The sequence below is a fragment of the Python bivittatus genome, unplaced genomic scaffold (genome assembly GCF_059951505.1).
Source record: "Python bivittatus isolate LINGU-HERP-01145 unplaced genomic scaffold, Pbiv_v1 ctg000210_np1212, whole genome shotgun sequence".
NCBI classification, from domain to species: Eukaryota; Metazoa; Chordata; class Lepidosauria; order Squamata; family Pythonidae; genus Python; species Python bivittatus.
The window spans coordinates 4,188,617-4,206,936 of NW_028277053.1; the positions used below are offsets into that span (position 1 = coordinate 4,188,617).

Genomic DNA, 18,320 nt, shown 5'->3' on the forward strand with positions numbered 1-18,320 from the left:
GGGAGCCTCAGTCATCTCCTCGGACGCTCCAGCGGCCATCTCGGGCTCCTGTCGCTCTTCGTCCCGGGGAGGGTGTTCCGCAGGGTGGGGGGCCGCAGAAAGGGCTGCTTCCGAGGTCCCACCAGATGGCAAAATCTCAGGGAAGGGACCTGGGCAGGAACTTTCAGAGAAATTAGCATTAAGCCACATCTTCAGGAATTTTAATGCATCTTGGGCTACATTTGCAGTCTGGCTTGGAGGGGGGTGGGGAGAACACGTGCCGCTTTCGTCGGTTGAACGTCCACCTGCCTTTATTAATCTGGTTCCAGATTTTTGTCCCGTCTACGTTCTTTCTCTCTTGCCACTTCTTCAAGGCAGCTCCATCCCCCAGTGTTTCTCAGCCTTGGTGACTTGAGGATGTGTGGACTTCAACTCCCAGAATTCCTCAGCCAGCATGGGGAGTTGAAGTCCACACATCTTCAAGTCACCAAGATTGAGAAACACTGCTCCGCAGAGATAAATGTCAGAGCCCTGCAGGTATCTTGGATGGAATCATCTAAAATCATTGACCACTGGTCATGCAGATTGTGGTTTATGGGCAGGGGTGTCCAAAACATCTGGTGGTCATCATATTAGCTCTCCTGCAGTAAGTACAGTGTTCAATTTCAGCTGGTGAGTCAGGACGTGCTGTGAGTCACAGCCATGACCGTAATCAAAGAGCAATATACTGTATGCGTGTATACTGTATACATGTATACCTATGTACAGTATATGCATACACACACACACATACACAGCCAGGGTTCGGAAAGGGCATTGTTTGCCCTGGTAAATGACTTTTGTTGGTCAATATCTTGGACCACAACAAATGGCCCATTGCGATCTATGTATTAGAACAACATATTCTATATATAGTCAGAACCCAAACATTACACGTAATACAGCTCTTTCTCTGAATAAAACAGTACAATTGGGAACTGCATATGTAGATCTGATTGGGGCTAAATTATAGAGATGATCCAGAAATATGATTTGTGTTTCCTTTTAGTTCTGCCTTTTACTCTATTTTGTTATATATGGTCTTATTGTTGTCCAGGATTTTGTATTCTGATATGGCCTTACGGCAAACTAGTGAAGTGTAAAAAACATAGAAGACTTACGCTGGGACCAGGATGGAGAAAGTGTGTCCCTCCTGGTCCTTTTAGACCTCTCAGTGGCCTATGATACCTCAACCGTAGTATCCTTCTGGAGCACCGTCAGGCGTGGGGTTTGTGGGTGCTGTGTTGCAGTGATTCTGTTCTATCTTTAGTGAACCATTCCAGTCAAAGGTGGTGGGGCAGGACAGATGGCCCCAATGGCTACTCCCTTAAGGGGTGCCACAGGAGTCAGCTGTCTCCCCCTTCCTATTTAACAATTACATGAAGAGACTGGGAGAGGAGATGTCGTAATCTGGGGCACCACCTTCTCCCACTGAAATCAGCCTGGGCAGTTCAGTCTATCCAAGTAAACTATTAATGGGGTCCCACCTTAGGAAGGTGAGGGGGGCTGAGACTTGATGGCACTGCTTTTCGGTGGCTGTGCTGGTTCTTTGGAACTGATTCCCAGTGGACATCCAGTTGGCTCCCACCATGACTGCCAGCTGGAGGCGGCTGAAAACAGCTCTTCCAGGGGCCTTGGTTCCATTTATACATCTTGGTTTGGTTAGAGTTTGGCTTAATTAATACGTTTTGTCTACTCTTGGTTTGGGAACCTTGGAGCTTCAGAAGTCTCTGCTGCCTTTTCTCTTTAACTTTGATCTACTTTGCGTTCTTTCTTTCCATTTGTTTAGTAATAAAATTAGGAGTGTATAATAAGGATTGGCCATTCTTTAATATGGTTCAGCTATACTTTTATCCTCCACTTTAAGATAAAAAGAGGTTGACATTCAACAATAATAAATTTTTCAAGAAGGCTAAAAGACTAGATTATTCCCTACTGATTCTTTATACGTGTGCTTGGCTCTGTCCTTCATACTTGGAATCTATCAAGTCATCAAGGACTGGATTTTTCAGAGATGGGGGCTGACTAAAAGAATGTTTGTATGGTGCTCAGAAGAGAAATCAACACCTGATGGGTTGTTGACATGCGTTGTTTGTCAACAGTTAAATTATTTGCCATGGAGCAAGAAAGGCTTTCTAGCTGTACAGTCAAATGTTTTGGAGTTGTCCTAAGATAAATTTCTAGGCCTTCCTCTTTTATTCTTTTATTATGTACATAATTATTAAGACCAGATTTTTGCTCTTCAGCAGTCTTTGAGAAATGAATGAATGTAAGAAAGTGTACAGTACATTTGTTGATGTGGGAAATGCATATTGTAATATGAATAAGCTTGAATTATGGACTGCTTTGTACCAATGTGGAATTGACAGTTGATTACTGAAAGCGATATGATGGAACGAAAGCATGTGTGAAAATAACTAGAATGATTAGACAATTGTTCAACATTTAGTAGGAGGTAAGACAAAGATATGTGATACTCCCTTGGTTACTTAACATATTTATAGATAAATGCATAAGGAACGGTTGCCAGGATGTTAAGGGACTGTTGGTTGTGGATGTGAATGTGAGTCTGTGACAATGCCATGTTGTTGGCTGAGAACCTGAATGCTTTGCCATGAATGTTAGATAGGCTGTCCAAGGTAGGAAGAAAGATCCTGAAAATTAATGCGTCAAGGACCAAGGCAGTTGTGTTTGACAAGGAAAATGAAATGAACGATTGGCAAGTCCTAGATAAATGTTGAAAGACAAGAGCAGGTAGATGAATTCTCGTACCTTGGTGGAATGATTACAAAAGAGAGGGAAGTGGTTGGAGAAATTGTAAGACAGACAAATGCTGCTGGAAAGATAATAGATAGTTTGTGGCCTTTTGCAAGAAATGATCATTTGTCAAAAGAAGCAAAAAAGGCTGTATATAAGGGTGTGCTTATGGAAGTAAGAATTGGGTGTGCCAGGAGAACCATAAAAGGAAGTTGAAAGTGGTGGGGATGGGGTACTTAACACCTGTAAAACAAGAAGTTATGTGATCAGGAACAAATGGCCCCTGAATGAATGTGGATTAAATATAAGTGAGCAACCAGCAGGGAAAGTAAACTGAAGGGTTTGGTCATAGAGAGAGAACAGGTAAAGATCAAAATGAATATATGAAGTAGGAGTAAGAGAGGAAAGGAAAGACAGAAAATTGGAACCGCAAGGAAATTGACAAGATCCTGAAAATGAGAGTTTGAGAGCCAAAGACAGTTTATGAGTAAGGTGTACAGATGTGATAATTTGCTCCACAGAAAGCTGTGGAGAAGTATAATGAACAGTGTTGGTATAAACCAGATTTAGTTATATTCCTGCTCGTTTTCACTGTCTTTTTCATGCCTACTCAATCTTTTTCTGCAGTTTGTGTAACGTTGCTTCCACTGAAAGAAGTTTGAGTGAACGCACACATTTTCATTCTGAAATTATATTATGTTGTTGCTTCTGTTGTCCATAGCTACACTTTTTCATCTGGTACTGGTTTGACGTAATAAAATGATCGTATGCTTGTGAGCTCATGTTTGAATTACATATCGACCCTTAATACTTGGTCCACGAAGGTGATTTCCTCCATAACCATTTCAGGCTCATATTGTCATATGAATAGTGTCATATTGGGTTACCGTTATTTTAAGGAGGGCCACAAGCTCATTTCCTTGTTGCGACTAACTTCAGATTGACAATGCTGGACATTTAATGTTGCCGTGGAGTATTGTTAGATACTGTCTTGTGGTGTCCTGTGCACCCATGGCAAGCATAGACTTGAGTGTTTGGTTAGGGTTAGGTTGCTTGAATGATTGCTCTGGATTATACTGTGGGAATAATTCTGGCCTTCTGGCCAGAAGTATTTGGGTGGAATGGATTTTTGAAAGGACAATATCCTCTCTGCCCCGTTTGGAGAATGGAGAAGCATTTGCCATCTCCAAACGTGGCTAAATGCAGAGAAGAAATGGACATTGGAGTAGACCAGTGTTTCTCAACCGTAGCAACTTTAAGTACACAGCTTAAAGTACTTATGGTTGAGAAACACTGGAGTAGGCAGTGCTGTTTGGAGAGGCAAAGTCCAATGAATAGAGAAGATAAGAAAGTTGTCCTTCTCTCCCTGTTATTTTAGAGATAAGAGAGTTCATCAAAACGCCTGGAGTTTTCATAGGCACTGGTCCCCTTTGTCAGGTGGAAACCGTGCACGAGAGTAAGGCAAATAAACCAAGTTTGCACATATGCCCCCGAGAGCTGCAGCTCTACATCAACAGAGTAACGGCCCTGGACCGTAAAGAGAGGCGTCTTTCAATCCTACACAAGGTTCCTGGATCTCTTCCAAGTATGAAGTATGCTTGGCTTCGCTTTGGCTTTGGCTTTCAGCCGTCGGAGTTAACATGCTAGGAAAAGCTGAATATTAATTATTCTGTAAAAAGTCTTCAGTTATGAATATAACTAACTGCCTGCATTTTTAATGTTACAGGATGTAATCAGTCAGGTTCTTCCTGATGCAACAACAACAGCTTTTGAATGTGAGTATGGCTTGCCAGAAAGACGGGCGTGGGGGGGAGAGTTTATATTTGCATCATTTATTTAAAACAGTGACAACTACATATTGTTTATGTTCAGATATCTTACAGTTAAATATTTATACATGGATGCAAGTTTAATGATAAACCTTAGCTAAGTAATATTTTATTATTTAATCACATCTTGAGAGCACATATTTCTACGGTATAGTTTTAATTACCATCCTGACCTTACTGTGCTCTTTGTACGCGTTCCAATTATATTGCTCAAATTAAACGAAAAATATAAAGTACCTGGAGGCTTTGTGTGCTGAGATTTTAATTTTCATATTTGTATTATTAAAAGCAAAAATCAGTAGATGGCCTTTGCAGGAATCGGTCTTCTGTGCACAGGACACTAAATTGGTTGTGGGAGGGTCACCTTCTCTGGAGGTGGCCATTGTCTTTGTGGGAGAATGTGGAGGGCAACTTGGGGCCCAGAAGGCTTCGCCCTGGGCTTTCCTGCTGTCAGACCCCTGAGGATGCCACTGAGAGCATTAAGAACAAGCTCTCCTAACACAGGAGACCTCTCTCTCCATTTTTAATACGCGGGAAGAATGCTGGTCTGTCTTACGAGACCATTGTACAAAAACATTGCCTATAATGTGACCATTTGGGCACCACTCCCCAGAGAGGGGGTCAAGAGCTGAGGGTGGCCGAGCTCAAATCACGTGGCAGGGCAGCCCCGTCTTCTCCACTGTGGCTTGCGTCTCAGCTGACGTCTCCATACCAGTAACAGGCATCGATTGTGGTCCGGGGACACCATTGGCAGAACCTGCTTGAAAGAAACATGGGTTTTGTGGCTTCTCTTTAACATCTGCTGCTGTGCTTTCTAGTTCTTGAATTAGCCTGTCATTTTGCATCAGCATGACATTGTTTCTCCTGCCACTTAAGTGCATCAAAAATATGTTAATGTATATTGATGCCACTTGCTTTCTAGGTTATCTTCCCCCTAATGAAAGCCTGAAATTTCCCTGGCTTAAGTATCTTCTCAGCTACTTGATGGCTTTCTTGGAGGCAGTTAATTGCTATCCACAGCGGCTTCCTCTCCTGTTTGCTTAGTTATTGCTATCTCCGGTGTGTCTTCTGTGGCTGCCTCTACCTGGGGCTGTATTCTCTGTTGCCATTGGACCTTGTGGTACACCATGTTGCTACAAATAAAACGACTAACGACATATGGCTCGTTATGGTCCTTTTATCCCAAACCGTTTTGCGCGTGCACGACACACTGCGTCTTTTGCAAAAATTGCTGTGGAATATTTGGTTACCATCTGCTGCATTCTGTTTGGTGTCTTGCGAGGAGGTGACATTAGCAAAATCTAGGCTTTATTTAGTTCTACGTTTGCTTCCCTAATGGACTGGAAGATCGTGTTGTTTCTGCTCTAGGCGAGGAGAGGGGCTTGGTAAACCCCTTCTGAACCTTTGTGTGCTGCGGCATCGCTTGGGAGGGCCTCATTTCTTCCCCCAGCGGGATGGGTTAGCAGCCTTCCTACTTAATCAGAGAAATACAGTACCTGAAAGGAGCCCGTTCCCCTCCCATCAAATAACAAGTGATGCTCATCTATTTTAGGGAGACGCAGCCTCTTTTCCTACTGATCCACTGCCCGTTTTATACAAAAATGTGTTACTGTGAGAACAGGAAAGACACTTCAGTTCACCTGAGAATTTCCAACGCTGTGCTGCTTTTAGAGCTAATCTTCTGTAATGAGGTGCTTTCTAAATGGCATTTATTTGTGAGCTTTGCAAATTGTGGCCTTTTACTACAAAATACTCCTTCCAGGTATCTGTTGTAAAATCCTCCTATTCTCTTGTTTATTCTGTTTTTTTTATTAGCTTTTTTCATTTAGAGTCAGATTGTGTTTAGAATTTTCTTAGCAGTTACTATTCTAATGACTTCTGTTAGAGATACTAGAATTATATTTGTTTATGAAGTGAGAGGCCTTATGCTCCTCTTGGGGAGCAGAAGATAGTGATAGAATTGAGACCCAGTGAATCATTTCGTTTGACTCTAGGATATCTTCTACCTATCTATAATGTAGATAGACTTTAGAGAGTAACATAAACTCTAAGGAGCGTAAACTAAATGTTTAGTGCAAGATGCTGAAAGGGATGGGGGAATATAGCCTGAAGTCGTCCTTCCAGCCAGGCTATCACTGAAGGAATGGATGCCACTTGTTAAATGAGACATGATGCATTATGAACCCCCCCCCAACAATTAAATCATCATTTCATTTCCAGTGGAAATCATTAGCCATCGTTTTATTACTGCTTGGTGCCCTTGCAGAAAGAGTGACCTGGGCCCAAAGCTGAGGTCCATGGAGAGGATCTGAAGTCACTCTAGCACCCACTCACATGACTTCCAGTTTCGTGCTCTGTCCTCTCTCTTTCGCACCTGCCAAACTAGTCACCCTCATTTGAAATTATGACAAAACAGGTATGTGTTCATATCCTTCGGTCCTCGTCTGTTCATGTTTTAAATTTCTTCCAGTACGTGATCTTCTTTCGACTTGGTAAATTTTAATACATGGACTTTTATTTTATACAGATGAAGATGAGGATGGCGATCGGATTACTGTTCGAAGTGATGAAGAAATGAAAGCTATGTTGTCCTATGTAGGTATATCTTAAATAAACTGTGAACTGAGTTATAGATTGCCAGCAAACATGACTCAAAAAGCTGAGCTGAATGAGAAAGCTGCAGGATTGTGCAACAAGGAGGCTTGTGCAGAATCCTAGAGCATTCCAGTTTACTGTTGCTTCCCAATCCTGGACACACCCACATAACTTATTTTTAGTGATAGCACCAAATTAAGCCACCAACACTAGAATTTGTGAGGAATTTGGGGCTGGGTGTTTTTTGGTTTTGGTTTTTTTATAATCTTGGTTGAACAAGTTGGAGCAGGGATTTTGTGTGAAATTCTGAAGTGCTCCTTTTCTTAGAAAAACAGTGAATAATACACTTACAGATCATGTTCATGAACATTAAGAATAACGTATCCCAATGACTTTTGCATTAGATATAGTGCAGGCTAAATGGACTATCAATTTCTTCTATTTTTTATGCATTACTTAAAGTAACGGCTCATTAAAAATGAACCCTTCAGCTCTTTAAAAAAACAAAATCAAAAACAAAATCTGCTTTCATCTGGATACTTCTTCGCCCCTTCTCTCTGAAGAGTTATATTTTAGCTGCAGGCTTGGTGTGCTGAGAAGATTTTAAAATGCATTGTCTTTTAATAATGACAGTAAAAATAGGACGAGAAGGCTGCAGTGGCTTATGTATATCCTTATAAATGACTTGTCCTTTGCGCTTTATAAATGGGCACGAGTTTAGCCATTCACGTTTCTTTTCAATTAAATCAGAGTCATAGGACACTGTCCGGTTGGCTGTTCCTTTGGTCCTGCCGAGGGGAGGGAGGTACGGATTGCCCGGATCTTTCAAGCAGACCTGTTTTACGCTACCCTGTGCCCCAGCAGTTCCTCTTGCACAAGGGACGCGTGCATGTGCCACATTTCTCTGTTGTTTCGGTAAAGGGCGTTTCCCAAGGAAACTTTCCGTGCATACAAATGCAGTAGGGAAATCTCCGCAAACCGAACCCCTCAGTGCCCCGTGTCCGATCCCCGCTTCATCCAGATCGCTCTGTTCTGTGCCCCGCCTGGATTGTGTATTTCCTTTCGCAAGATACTGTTGAGAGAGAGGGAGTAATTTTGGGGGTGGCGTGGGAATTTGCCCTTCAGATGAATGATTTTTTTCATTTGAGCAATCCCATTTAAACAAGCCCATTGTACCCAGTGCAGGGATGAGTTGGAATGCCACCCAATGTAACTTCAGTGTTAGACTTAATCATAGCTACCACACAAAGCTCCATTCGCTTTAATGGGCTTGGAGAGGCTCAGAAGCCTTGAGAACGGGCCCCAGTAGAGCATCTGTAACCGCGCCAGCTTGTGTTGTCTCCAGTACATCCCAAACGGTTACACAGCCTAAAGAGAAAAATCCTTTCAAATCCTGCTCCTTCCTGAGTTGGGAAGGGATTATTGCCGCTCTCCAGTTTTATAGTATTTTAAAAATAGTTTAAATGTTTAGGGGAAAAAGAAGAATATCCAGGGTGATACATACTCAGAACTAAAGGATTCACTTTTATTAAATGAAAGGTCAGAAGTATTTTGAGATGTAAGTTCATTATCGTTTAGCTGTCCCACAATAGCAAGATAAGTTTGATTGTGTTTGTATGTCTGTGTGTGGAGAGGGGTGTGGATATGATCTGGAAGAAAGCCTCTTCGTTTGTTAGACAAACTTTACAGCCTGTTTATGCACAGCCGCGATATATCCGAGATGTTCATGTCTTTCTTTCGGAGCTCTTCAAAGCATCTGACTGACCGTTGTTGGAAGAATATTTAATTAATGAGTATGTTTAATCTATTTAGTTTTAATTTGTACTGAGGTTTTTTGGGGGGGGTTGCTTTCAACACATTCACCTCTCTTTTCCACTGCACCCCCTTTCCCTTCACAGCCTCCTTTTTTTTGACAGCCACACAAGAATGGTTATGGCTGGGCTCAAAAAGGATGTTTGTCCCTGAATTAGAGGCAGCACAACCCAGACATTTCTGTCATTGCGGAAAAGCAGCGCAAATGCAAGGATTGGTGGTGGCTGTGGCCGACGCAGGCCGTGGCACGTGCTAGCTGGGCGAGATCAGGCTGGTTTTCATGCAGTACCAGTTGCTGATGGTACGAAAACAGAATCCGTTTTCCAAAATTGTAACCTGAAATAGTGGGGAAAATATGTTTTCTTAGGGTTTTCAGAACTGAATGAAATAATTCCTAGAATGTTGCTGTATTATCATCAGAGCAAACTACTGGAAGGACGAAGCTTAAGGTTTTAAAAGGTTTTTAAATTGAAAAATAAATGATAACGTTGTCATTCTGGAGTCACTCTGACGTCAGAGGATGTTTTTTTCACCTCAACCTTGTCTCCCTTGAGCTATTTCTAAACTTTCCCACAAGCAAACCCTTAACTTGGTGAGAAGGGCACCGAGATTTATTAATTGCACATTTTAATTATAGAAAAATAATCCAAATGGATTTCCTGCCTTACTCTTGGTTAATTAAAAAAGAGCCATTAAGTGACAGTAGGGCTACTCTACAGTCGTTGTCTTCTATGGATATAAAAAGGCAGTAATTTTTTTGACAGCCACTGATTGGAAAGTTGCTTGCAGCCATCTGGAAGCAAAGGGTACATGTTTTGGATCAATAACTGGCAAATTTTCCATTAAAAAGAATACCTGAACAGTGTTCCAAATAGCCCCTGGCATCTTAACTTTCCATGGCAACCCCAAGTGCTCATATGTGGAGGACAAATCATTTTTGGACCATTTTTCCAGACTACTTGTTAACAGTTATTGCTGTCCCAAAAGGTTGACAGCTGACATGATTGATATTTCATTTACTTGTCATCTCTGTTTGAGTAATGGAGAAGGCCATTCTTTTTTATTATTATTATTTTTAAAGAAACATAGGGCAAAATCCACTCAGAGCCTCTCTGGAGTCAGTCCCAGGGAAATGAGTCCAAGTTGTATAAGAATCTGCTTCTGAAGCTGAAACTTGGCTTTGGAGCTGGTCTTTGATATTATGTTTTCAGCTTAGGGTAGCTTCCTTTTATGCCTACTGGCTAATGCTAGAGCAGGAGACAAGCAGAGTGCAGCAGATATAGATACAGGAGTCTGAACCAGCTTGGTCAAACCACAGCTTCTCACCTCGCTCAGAAGGAAGAATTGTCATGCTAGATCAAGCTAAAAGTCCATTTAGTTCTGTGGTCTCTAGATGCAGTTAAAGAACCTCTAACAGGAACTGATAAGGACATCCAGATGTTTTGCCTAGACAGGTATTCCACTGAGTAGTTCTACAGCCAGCTGGGCTTCATCTCTAGGGACAGAGATGCAAATGGATTACAGTACGGTCTTCCATTGGGCTCCTAGAACTCCACAGTATCTTCCAACAGGATGTTCAAATCTGTCTCAACTGCCATGATCTTTCACTGTTAGGAATCAGTGAGGTTCTCCATGGGTGACCTAGAACCAGCATGAAACTGGGCTGCTCTCTACACTATTGTGTTGTCCACTTTTTTCCTATGTATGATTGGTGATTCTGTTTTCAGCCTGTTTTGTGATATCACACTTGTATTAGTACAAACATTAGTATCTCATCATAGCAACCTGGGATTCACAGAGCATCTTCCCCCATGCTAATACACTATGCCAGGAGCATTCATCATGTGCAGTTTCTGGAGGCATCCAACCTAGCTCCTTCTGGAGTCCTGACTTGAAGGCTTGGTTGATTATTAGTAGGAAGTGTGTGTATGTGCACGAACCTAATGTAACAAGATGCATCCGTTAACCAAGATGATAATTTACTGTGTATTTGAGATACTGAAAGTACTTGTCGGGCTCCTTGGCAGCTGCCAAAACCAAAGTAATTATTTTCCAGGCATGATTCTTAGAGTCCTCTTTAGCAAGATTTATTGTGTTGAAAGGGATAGGATCCCAAGAATTCCAGCAACTGAACTATTTTCCATTTAAAATCAATGTATATGTTAGGACAGAGACTTTCTGATTCTTCTTCTAAAGCTTTCCAGTAAACTGGTGAGAAAGTGAGTCTCAACAGTTTTTTTTTTTTTTATAATTTGTTCATTTGTCTTCATTACTTGTAACCTATCCCAGTCTTAAGATTCAGGGTGGCATATAACTGAGTAAAAATAAAGAATGAAAACAAAAAGAGAGGCATACAATTAATAATGGAGACGGCCACCAATCCTGCTTAAAAGCACAGTGGAATATGTAGCCTTAGCAGCTTTACCTGGAAGCAGGCTGTTCTACTAGCTGTTACCTGAACCATGCCCCTGTTACCTCACATACAGTGGGGACTCTAATCAGGCCTTTGCAATACTACTACCAGATGGGTGGATTCAGCCTTGGCGAGGTGATGTGCCGTATAGGGGTTTGTTGGCCTTCACAGCACTTTGAACTGGGCCCAGAAGCCTATTGGTAACCAGTGCTGTGACTTTGGTATTACTCTAGTGTTACTCTATCATGGTGGGATTATCCCATCAACAAGCTAGTCGCTGCATATTGGATCAGCTGCCATGGGTCATCTCCAAAAGCTATGCCAGTGGCGATCAAACCATGAATCACTGTCGCCAAGGCATCCTGGTCCACATGCAATTGTAACTGGCACACCAGCCAAAGCTAACTAAAGGACCCCCAGGCACAGCCTCCATCTGCTATTTAAACAGTACCCGTGAGTCCAGCAGGACTCCCAGATCACCAAGATTACTTGGTGGCATCCCATCCAGAGGAACCACCAGGACCAAAATTCCCAGACAAAGTCAGTCCTGGAGAGATTCAGTCTAGACTTATTTTTCCCTATTCAGATCTTGACAGAATCCAGACACTGGCTTAAGATATCTAGAGTATCCTCATAGCTGGACACCTGGGGTGGTGATATATTGCTAAATGCCATTAGTATACTGGGGACATCACACAGTATCCCACACTAGATGAACCATGTCCTCAGGACCTGTCCCCCATGATTACAGACTGGAACTGCTTATTCAAAAGAGGGCGCACAACAGCCTTTTAAAATAATATGACCAGCTCTCTCGAAGAGTTGACAGTTTCTCTAATGCAGCTGTTCACATCCTCCACTGCCCGAATGCCCAAATGGGCCACAGATCAAACCCACAGCTAGTGGTGCTGATGCTAGAGAGGAGCTTAGTCACTCCTTGGGCGCAGGACGTTCAAACAAATCCCAGATTACAGCATATGAGCTTGCTCATCTAGTCCAACAGGCATCCAGCCCAGTGTGAGGTCCATACAAGTTGTTATACAAGCAATTTTATATTCCAAGAAGTTTGAAAAATCATCCAGGAGGCCTGCAGACATGTTATCCAGTCCATCCTTTCCTAAAAGGATTTAGGTAATTCTGAACAGGGCTGCCAGACAGGAATCTGGGGATGGAGTTAATGGTTTATCATTCTTATCACTGCTTCATAGGCTCAAAGATGAACTCTTACCAGGTGTAAGGTGGAAACTGCCCACTGGATGCCTGTTGGACTAGATGAATGTGCTTGAATTCCAGAGAGTGTTTGGGGGTTTCGCAACAACTTGGGCAGTTCTGTCTCATGCCTGATTACCCTCTAGAATATGAAGGTGGCCAAAGCACTGGGTGAGGTGGTTCCTATGGCGACACTGCCCAGTAGAGAGTTTTGGGGCAATTATGAGGTGCAGTTTGATGAGGAAGTGATCTGATCCCAGCAAAGTACAGATGTCAGTGTCCTCAATCTCCACCTCATCTCCAAAATGAAGATTAGATCAACTATGTACCCCCTATGTGTTGGAGCCAAGATTACATGGGAGAGGCCCATGGTTGCCCCAAAGACCATGAACTAATGGAGTGCAGCAAAATCTTCTCCCAAGGCATGGAAATTAAAATCCCCCAAGACTCTCTGTCTTGGGAACTCCAGTACCAGCCACAAGATGACATCCAGGAGCTCAGGAAGACTTAGGAAGTCAGTACCAACAGTTATCCTAGCCTATTCTTATGGCTCAATTCCACCTACACCACTTATGAGGGAGTCTGTAGATGAGATGGTCTGGTGAGATTAGGATCATCATGGCTAATCAGACTTTCCTGTGAACCACCACCACCTCTATCAAGGACGAGGTGAAGAGAAAAATCACATCGTATATGCAATTGCTTGTCTATGGTTTTGGGTGGTCCTGTGAGGTTGGAGATGGACCATTTGACTGTAAACACTCAAGATACAAGAGGGAATGCCCAGCTGTGGGTTGGCTGCTCTGATTGTAGCAAAATGCCTGATTCTGTGCACCACAGAGCTACCCAGCATCTTTAGGCACTGTGTAGTGTCACTGTTGCAGGAGAATTGCTAAACTTTGCAACTCAATGTCACTTCTTCTGAATTCTACCTCTTTCCACCAATTTTCCCTCCTTCACTCTATACTCTATGACAACCATGACAAAAAAAGTTGGTAGGTTGAGGATGGGTCAATGATTCCATCCATTATCCACAAACAGAGGAAAAATAAAATAATCTTGCAACATCTTTGAGACTAGCACATTTTCCTACCACATCAAGTTTTGATGGACTTCAGTTCATTTCATCAGATGTGTCAGGGATGGTCCAACTGTTGGAGGATACGAGGGGAAGGAGGGAAAATTGGTGGAAAGAAGTAGAATTACTTTAAAGATTAGCAATACAGAAACAAAAGCATCCAAAACTATTTTGGATGTCAGTGATTGGGATCATGAACCTGACCCTAAGCAGAGAGGTATCAGAGCAGGTGGACTTCCCCTTCTGTAGCATGGAGAGTTTTATTAAATCCTTCCCTGTACTGTAGTTATGAGGAGGCTGATTTCTCCTTAAGGTTGTATCATCCATGTTCCTTTTTGCAAGTTCCATACTGTACGCAGATGACATAGTGAACCAGTGGCCAGAACATCCCTTGAGGAATGATCTTCCAGAATGGGATTTTAACTCTTGTACATCCTGTCCCAACAGTTTCAGGTATGGCATTGCCAACCTCTCTGTGCTTCACTCATACGGCATTTCATATGAGTGCCTGTGTGCCCCCACCAATATTGCAGCATGGATTTCCCTGTGGATTTTAAAACTGATGGGCAGAGAGGGAGAATTCCTACAGGTGAGGATAAGAGTTAGGATTCTCATTTATCCATTAACAACTAACAGGAAAGCTCTGAATTAGGATAGAACTATAAATATCACCTTTGGGTTATACTCCTTCACAGCTGTTCTTCAGGGTCCAACAGCAGATAAATGTTTAAAAGCCACTTTTTCAAGCGAACGCTCATTGGTTTGTCTCTAATATGGCTATTCTGGAATTTGCAAATGGAACAAAATATACAAACTTGGTTATCATTCTTATTTTTTTTCCAGTATTACACAACTGTAATGGAGCAGCAGGGAAATGGGCAGCTGATCGTGCCTCTGCAGATCTACCCAAGAGGTAATTTTACATAGGTTTTAACAACCTACCAATGTTCCACCAGGTCTTCTATTTTCTGGAGGTTCAAAGACAGGTAATTCCACATTTTGATCTTAAGTTGGGGTTGAAAAATTAACTCTTTGAGTGTAGGTGCAGCTATTTTCCAGAGGAAACCAGGCTAACACAAATTATAGTTTGTACTCCACAACTTGTGGAAGTTTAAAAGTTCAGAGTGGCTGAATGCATTTAATCAGGCCTCTCCAAGAGGGCAAGCCAAAGACGAGAATAGTCTTCAAGCCATGTTTTCGTGAACCGCAACTACAAAAATATTGTATTTTGAATATTGTAAAACCTGGAGATGGGATAACTTTTCCACATGTATGTGTGCATGTTATGTAACTTGTTCCATGCACTTGGATATTCTCTTCAGAAGTATAATTTTTGATGGTTGAAATTAAATGCAAGTAAATTCCATGCAATAATTCAGTCGAAATATCTCAAAACTAAACTATTCCCTGTACAAATAATCATGGTGCAGGCTTTCCAATTAAAACATTATAGACTTTTCATTACTTATAACGCTCTCAATTTTGAATTGGGCAATTAACCGAGAGGTTTCTTAGCACATGCTGATCAGGGCTAGAAAGAGGGTGGCAATTTGCAGATGGAACTCTCCTCTGTTGAAAAGGATGCATTTAAGAACAGAAATAGGTCAATTCTTCCCTCTTTCTCTATTGCATACAAAAGTTTCTTGCTCACATGTACATACAACATTGATTCTTTTGTATGTTAGAACCTTCCACAAACCCACCTAATTCTTCCCTGTTTCCTCAGGCTGTCCCCAATCTTTTTCTTAATCACAGAGTTGGAAGGATTATTGAGACAGTCAAGTCCAACTTTTGGGCCCTCTAGAAATCAAAACATCCCCAACCAAGCGCAGATTATCTTCTGCCTTTTTTGGAAACTGGTTCTACCCTCATACTGCTCCCCCGTTAGGAATATTTTCCGAAAAGTTTATTAGAATCTGCCTTCCTATAAGATGAACCCATTATTTCATGTCTTGCCCTCTGGGCTATAAAGAATAAGGTTCAGCCTTCTAGACAGAAGTGTGCCATGTCCCCTCTTCACTTCTCTTCTTCTGCCCAATTCCCTTAGACTCTGATCTTAAGTCTCAGCTTCCAGGCCCTTGATCATTCTCTTTGCCATTCTCTGAACCAGTCCAGTTTCTCTGAATGGGATCTGACCAGAGGAAGTTAGAGTGGCACTATTACTTTTCGTGCATTGGGGCTCTTCTGTTGACACAGCCAAAAATTGCAGTTTGCTCTTTTGACATCCATATCCTACTGCTGACTCTTCCTCACCTTGCCATCAGCTGCAATTTCAAGATCCTTTTCACCTGTATTATTGTTAATCCAGGTATCCCCAACTTACACGTAGATGTTCTGTTTATTTTTGTTAAGTAAAGTTTGCATTTGTCTTTATTGCATTTCATTTTATTATCTTCCTCTTTCTCTTATCTAGCAAGATTGTTTTAAGCTTTATTTCTGCCTTCTAGGGTATTAGCTATCCCACCCAGTTTTGTGTTACCTATAAACAGATGAAAAGCATCCTTCCAGTTCTTCATCCAAACCGTTAAAAAATTGTTGAAGAATAGAGGATGTTGTAGCACTCTACTCACTCTACAGTACTCCAGTTGCATAAGGAACCATGGACAAGTATAATTTTCAAGCCAGCTATTTGTTGTTGTTGTTCAGTCGTTAAGTCGTGTTCGTGACCCCGTGAACCATATTGCGCCAGGCTTTCTTGTCCTTCACTGCCTCCCAGAGTTTGCTCAGTTTCATGCTCATTGCTTCAGTGATGTTATCTAACCATCTCATCCTCTGCATCCCCTTCTCCTTTTGACTTCAGTTGTCATGGCATACTTAACCAGCTTGCTGATCAGCATACCAGGGGGTACTTTGTCAAATGCTTTGCTGAAGTCAAGATTTTCCCACAATCTGCCCAAAAAGTTACCAGTCAAAAAATGTGATTAGGCCAGACTGGCAACACTGTTTTTGATAAATCCATGCTGACTTCTGGTAATTAATGCATTGTTTTCAAGGTGGTTACAGAGATGGTTATAATCATCTGTAGAATATTCCCAGATATTGATGTCAGACTAAGTGATCTGTAGTTCTGTGAGCCCTCCAAGGTAGACCAGACTATGAAACCAATGCCATGTAGGTCAGGACTACTGTTGTTGTAACAGTTGTAATAATAGAATCTTGCAAGTCTGAATGTGCTTCCCCCCCCCCCCGATCTTTGTGTGAATTAAGGAGGGGCTTGTCTGAGACATTTTCTCAAGTTACTTTCTTGGCCCAGGCTCAAGCCCTGCTTATCGACCATTGCCGTGGTAGCAGCTCTTCCTCCTGTCCTTCTAGGCCATTCCCTGTTCCCTGTACAAGTTCTCTGAATCCTCTTTTTCCCTCTTTTTGAACATAGGATGTTAGTCCTTCTGTAATCATCTGGTACTTCACCTGCTCCCTGGTTCCATTCCAAGAAGGAAGCATTGACCACAGAACAAAATAGAGGGACCTCTTTTTTGGGATAGATGCTCTAGCTGTTTGGCTCTGTGACTGAATCACTGCCTTTTCCCAATTTCATCTGGACTGCAGTTGTTGATCTACATAATTTAAAGAAAGAATGGAGGCGATATGGGGGAAGGGGTCCTAGGGTCTCTCTCTGGTCCCTGGATCACTGGACACTCTTTTTGAAAGGGCTGCTCTTTTGCTCTTCTGACTGACGTCTCTCATAAATGGATATTGATAGAAGAAATAGAAGAAAAAACCCTGCCTAATCCCCAGGAAGATACACACAGATGCTGACACCAAAACAAGCAGCCACTCAGTAACCCAACCCCCCCCCCCACACACACACCCAATCCCCCCCTTCCCCCCAGATCTCTATAAATACCCACAAAAGGGTCACATCACCCTGGGCACAGAGAGAACTGCTCCTGTCTGTGCTCCTGCACTCTGAAGATGCCGGTCACAGGTGCTGGCGAAATGTTAGGAAACAAAAGTTCCAGAACACGGCCACACAGCCCGGAAGACCCACACCAGCCATCGTATGCTGGCCGTGAAAGCCTTCGACAAAACATTTTCTTAGCTCGCCAGAACCGCGTGGGAGGATCAAGAGGATGAGACTGGAACAAGAATTCACACTGTTGTGGCTGGAGGACTTTGGGGACTGGGGTTTGAGTCTGGGAAGATTGATGTCAGGCCTAGCCCAAGGAACCCCAAGAGACCATGCAAATCCAGTCCAGCTATGTTTATTAGCTACAACCTCTAGCAAGAATCTTCCCAGACTCAAACCCCAGTTCCCAAAGTCCTCCAGCTGCAACAGTGTGAATTTCTCGGGGAGGCGAGTCTCATCCTCTTGATCCTCCCACACTCTTCTGGGGAGCTAAGAAAATGTTTGTCTCCCTGAGCCTGGCCTTCATAATTCCATTCCATCACAAGGATATTGTATAGGATATTGGGAATGTGCTCTCACACATGTAACGAGTTAGAGGACATGCGGCATAGAAAGGAAGATTTCAAGTTTTGCGCAAACACCTGAACAGAGAGGAGGAGGGTTCGAGAGGCTTGGGGTCACCCCTAAGCAGATCACTAGTGTGCGCCAACCTGCAGGTCTTCACATTCGTAGGAATACTGAGACAGAACTTAATGTATGTGG

The 18,320-nt window shown here is 42.5% G+C and overlaps 1 protein-coding gene across 4 annotated transcripts in view; it reads left to right on the top strand.

Moving 5' to 3' along the window:
* Positions 1-18,320, top strand: part of MAP2K5 (mitogen-activated protein kinase kinase 5) — a 135,749-nt gene that overhangs the window by 852 nt on the left and 116,577 nt on the right. For all 4 annotated transcript variants that reach the window (XR_015795874.1, XR_015795875.1, XM_088139233.1 and 1 more), the window contains exons 2-4: positions 4,502-4,550; positions 7,132-7,199; positions 14,555-14,624. Coding sequence is in view for 2 of the 4 variants with exons in the window: in XM_088139233.1 (XP_087995359.1) it covers positions 4,502-4,550; positions 7,132-7,199; positions 14,555-14,624 (187 nt within the window). In the remaining 2 variants the exon portion in view is untranslated. The remainder of the gene's footprint in view (positions 1-4,501; positions 4,551-7,131; positions 7,200-14,554; positions 14,625-18,320) is intronic.